Source organism: Humulus lupulus, chromosome 7, assembly GCF_963169125.1.
Source record: "Humulus lupulus chromosome 7, drHumLupu1.1, whole genome shotgun sequence".
NCBI lineage: Eukaryota > Viridiplantae > Streptophyta > Magnoliopsida > Rosales > Cannabaceae > Humulus > Humulus lupulus.
Genome location: NC_084799.1, coordinates 159,275,617 through 159,280,118, shown reverse-complemented (window position 1 = coordinate 159,280,118; position 4,502 = coordinate 159,275,617). Strand labels below are relative to the sequence as shown.

The 4,502-nt window shown below is 31.4% G+C and overlaps 1 protein-coding gene across 1 annotated transcript; it reads left to right on the top strand.

Annotated features, from left to right (window-relative positions):
• Positions 1-369: 369 nt before the first annotated feature.
• Positions 370-3,253, top strand: LOC133789973 (heat stress transcription factor B-4d-like). The gene is made up of 2 exons (XM_062227609.1): positions 370-902; positions 2,355-3,253. The coding sequence occupies exons 1-2, from the start codon at positions 636-638 to the stop codon at positions 3,063-3,065; spliced, it is 978 nt and encodes a 325-aa protein (XP_062083593.1). The 5' UTR covers positions 370-635; the 3' UTR covers positions 3,066-3,253.
• The last annotated feature ends 1,249 nt before the right edge of the window (positions 3,254-4,502 follow it).

The following is a 4,502-nucleotide window of genomic DNA, read 5'->3' as shown; positions in this document are numbered from 1 at the left end:
ATATAATTTCAGCTGTAGATAGTAGGGAAAATTTATTGGTGAAAGGCAAAAGTTTTCGAAGTTTAGTACCCCCTATAATCTATATATAGTACTTTTTTTTAATTTATTTTCTTTCTCCCTTTTCTTAATGATCAAAAGGTAAAAGTAGTCACATGAACTAATGATCAATAGTATGTATGTACCCAAAATCAAGCAATATTGTTTCAATAACTGATTCGAGTGTAACAATGAAGACTTAATCAATAGCCAAATATAAAACATTGGATCTCATCATGGTAAACGATCTGGGAAAGTTCACTGACATTAATCTTATGCTTCTTAAAGTTAGAAAACATATATATATTACATGTGAGAGAGAGAGAGAGAGAGAGATTGAGTGAGAGAGAGAGGTCTTATATTTTAGTGATATAGTCATATGTTTTTGTTTCATAAAGTTGAATATCAATGATAACGTTAGAGAGAGAGAGAGAGAGAGAGAGAGAGAGAGAGAGAGAGAGATAGTAATATTGTTCATTGGGGTCGCTAGCTAGTATTAGTAGAAAGAAAAAGAAAGCACACACACATATATGTATATATATATCCAAGCATCCAAGCTTGGGTGAATAATATCTCCAATCTTGGTCCTTATTATATCGATGGCTTTAGCAATTGAGAGTAACATTATGAGATGTCATGAAGAGAGCAAGGTGTTTACAGTGGAGTCGCAGAAGGCGGTACCGGCTCCATTCCTGACAAAGACATACCAGCTTGTTGATGATCCTCTGACGGACGACATTGTGTCTTGGGGCGATGATGAAACCACTTTCGTCGTTTGGAGGCCACCTGAGTTTGCTAGAGACCTTCTTCCAAACTACTTCAAACACAACAATTTTTCAAGCTTTGTGAGACAGCTCAATACCTATGTACGTGAGAACTCATTCATATTACTTACATTACAACTCTCTCTCTCTTTCTCTCTCTCTCTCTCCTCTAATTAGTTACATAAGTATATTTATTCTAATGAAACACAATATATATACTTCTTTTTAAGGCTTTATTTCATTACTTTCGGATATGTGTTTTCTTCAGTTCACTTTGATTGATAGTTTGTTGGATACATCTTACATATATAGGGGGACTAAAGTTGACTTATCATAATTGCTTACTTACTATTGACTCCTAGGAACCTTTCAAGAACTGGATTTTCTTTTCTCTATTTTTCAACAAATTTGCCGAGGATGAATATTTCACTTTCTATACACTTATATTTTCCCTTTAATTAGTTGGGTATGTATATGGAGAGGTACTCTAGATCCGTTTATCAAATGTAATATGGTAACATGTTTTATTCATAAATTAAAACAAAAGTATTATTATGATGGAATGTGCATGATATAATTAAGTACGTACGTAATATAAATTTCCTTTTTCTTTGAAAGCAAATTTCAATATGTGTGTATATATATATGTGCAGTTCTTTTTGTTCATTGAGTAATTAATGGTACGCCTCAGGAATGATGATAATAATAATTTAATCACTGGTGTCAAATAAATTTACTTTTTGATCTTCACACAAGATTCTAGATCTCATTTATAAGTTTTGTCTTTATGCTGTTTAACGGTAATTTGTTGAGTATTTTAATTGATTGTACTTTATGCGATCAACGCCTTCTACATACATTTGTGTTCCCCCTCCCCCGTAAATAATTGAATATATAATACATGGGTGTTCTTTAATATTTATATTTATATATAAATATCACTATATCTCACTCCTCTCATATTTATTTTTGAGAATTTTCAAGAAATCATTCATGTCTGTTAAAATATATATAGTACACTATGTACAATAATTTATATATATGAACACGGGTTTTCTTTTGTCTTTAGCTAGAGTTAGCATTGGGATTAATTTTGGGGTCCATTATCTTGATCATAAAAGTGTAACCCCAAAAGTAAAGTTCCTATACATGCAACAATTAATGGTGCTGCCTTTTTCATTTTCTCCTCTTTCAAATCATTTCTTTGCATAAACCCTAAAACCATCATGATTGGCCTCCCCAAACTATTATAATTCCCAAAAAGAATATACCCGTTTAATATTATTAAAGTGGAACTTATTTCTTTCTTCTAAATATATAACAGAGAAAGTGAGGAGGTCCAAAACCCAAGTTCGAATCTTAATCTTCATGAATATTAAATCATTAAAACTAACTAATTAGTAATTGATACCATTTACCCTTGTTTGTAACCTTGTCATCATTTATATTCTAAAACAATTAGTTAACTTATTATCTTATGTTATTCTTGACTGTGACAAATATTTCTTGTGATTTCGATCAATTTTTTAATAAAATTATCTACACAATGCGCAGGGGTTTAAGAAAATAGTAGCAGATAGATGGGAGTTCGCAAACGAGAATTTTAGAAAAGGAGCAAAGCACTTATTATCAGAAATCCACAGAAGAAAAGCTTCCCAACAACAACAACAACAACAATATTACCAAACCATCAATAATCACCATCTTCAACTTGGCGATCAACAACAACATCATTATTCCCACTTAACATTCCAACAAGCTGATTATAACGACACCGCATTTGGTTGGAGTAATACTACTAGTAAATTTTCAGAAACTCCTTCTCCATTACTAGAATCTGATCATCATAATCCAAAACCCTACGCTGATGATCATAATATTTTATCTGTTCTAACCCAAGATAACCAAAGGCTTCGGAGAAAAAACTTCATGCTCATGTCCGAGCTCACTCACATGAAGACCCTATACAATGACATTATCTACTTCATCCAAAACCATGTCCAACCGGTCGTGCCTTCTACAGTCGGTACTTCTGGTTCGGCTATTCTGAAGATCATGGAGCAGGGTTCTTCGTCTCCGGTTCGAAATCATGTTTCCGATGGTAAAGTCAATAGTAGTGGTAGTATGGATTTTACTAAAAGCTGTGGGGCTTTAACTACTCATGACGACAAAAATGGGACTAGTAGTGGTGTTAAGCTTTTTGGGGTTTCTTTAAGCGGGAGAAAGAGAGTGCACCCTGAAACGACGACGGATTCATCCATATGAGACTAGTCTAGTTCATTGTATCAATCACTCGCTAGCTCTACTTGATCATAATATATTAATTATAACATTTTCATCTTAGGTTGAGTTAGAAAAGATGAAGAATCGTTAGCCATATATGTACTGAGATGTACGTACGTAGATATTTTAAATGCTGAAATCTTTCATATATATATATATATATATATATATATATATATATATATATATGACAATTTGTTTAGGCACCATTTTTTTAAATAACAGCAAATTTTCATAAAATTTTGAATAGTCTACCTAACCAACAATTAGGTACAAACATGTTATTTTTCACGCGCATAAAAAAAAATTAGTCACGCGTCCAACAACATTTGTAGGAATTTTCGGTACTGTAAACTATTCGGAATTTTCTAAAAATTTGTAGGAGGCTCTAAATAGCTACAATGTACACGGTCATAAAAAAAATCGTGCCGAAAATTAAAAACGGGTTCAGAACACTGAAAGCCTATATATATATATATTAAAACAATCTAGAATTGTATTTGGATTGTACTTGCATCAGGTCTCTAAGTTGGCTTAAAAATTCATTTTAACTTTCCTTTTATTACTAGTTAGGACAACACCTTCTTTTACTCATATTTTATTTGTTGGTACTTACATGCTGCCACGTGTAATTTAAAAAAAAAATCATTCAACTTTTACAAATAAATAAAAATATTTTAAAATAAAAAATGATATATTTAAAATAATGTTTATTCAATTAAAACCTAAAATAAACCCAAAATTTAATTAGTTTAATAAGCAGCTAATTTGTGAGACTTCCAACAAAATTAAAAAGATTAAAAAAAAATGTGAGTATATTCTACTATAAAAATGATGATCAGCTAAACATTTAAGACTTAACAATATTATCAGCTTTCAAAACAAGATCTATATGCAACTTTTGGTGATTTTACATGATTTCTTAGCAAACCGAACATATGCTATTAAAACAAAACAATATTAAAAAGATGAACGATTATTATTCAAGATAGACAGAGAAAACTCACTTTAAATAAACTTAATATCTACGTTTTGCTATTTTTCCAAGCTTTCTCCCTCACTAAACATGTTGAAAAATTAACCCAACCTTGTCATAAAATTCATTAAAATCCAACCTGTCGTCACTCTTCCTACCGATCGACCCTAGCCGTCACTATTTCTCTCGCAATCCTCCATGTTACCCATCGTTTTTTCATTCAATCATTCTCAACCATATTATCCCCACTATTTATTGGAAAGTAGGTGGTTGCAATGGGACAGAACATCGTATTAGAAGAAAGAAGATGATTTGTCTTTGTTATTTCTATAAAGAGTCATGTACAATGACTAAGTTAAAATCAGTTATGTATAGCTGAACATTCAAGAAGACTAATAACCTAATTAATCATAATTGGTTATTTATCTAACTAAGTCTAACTA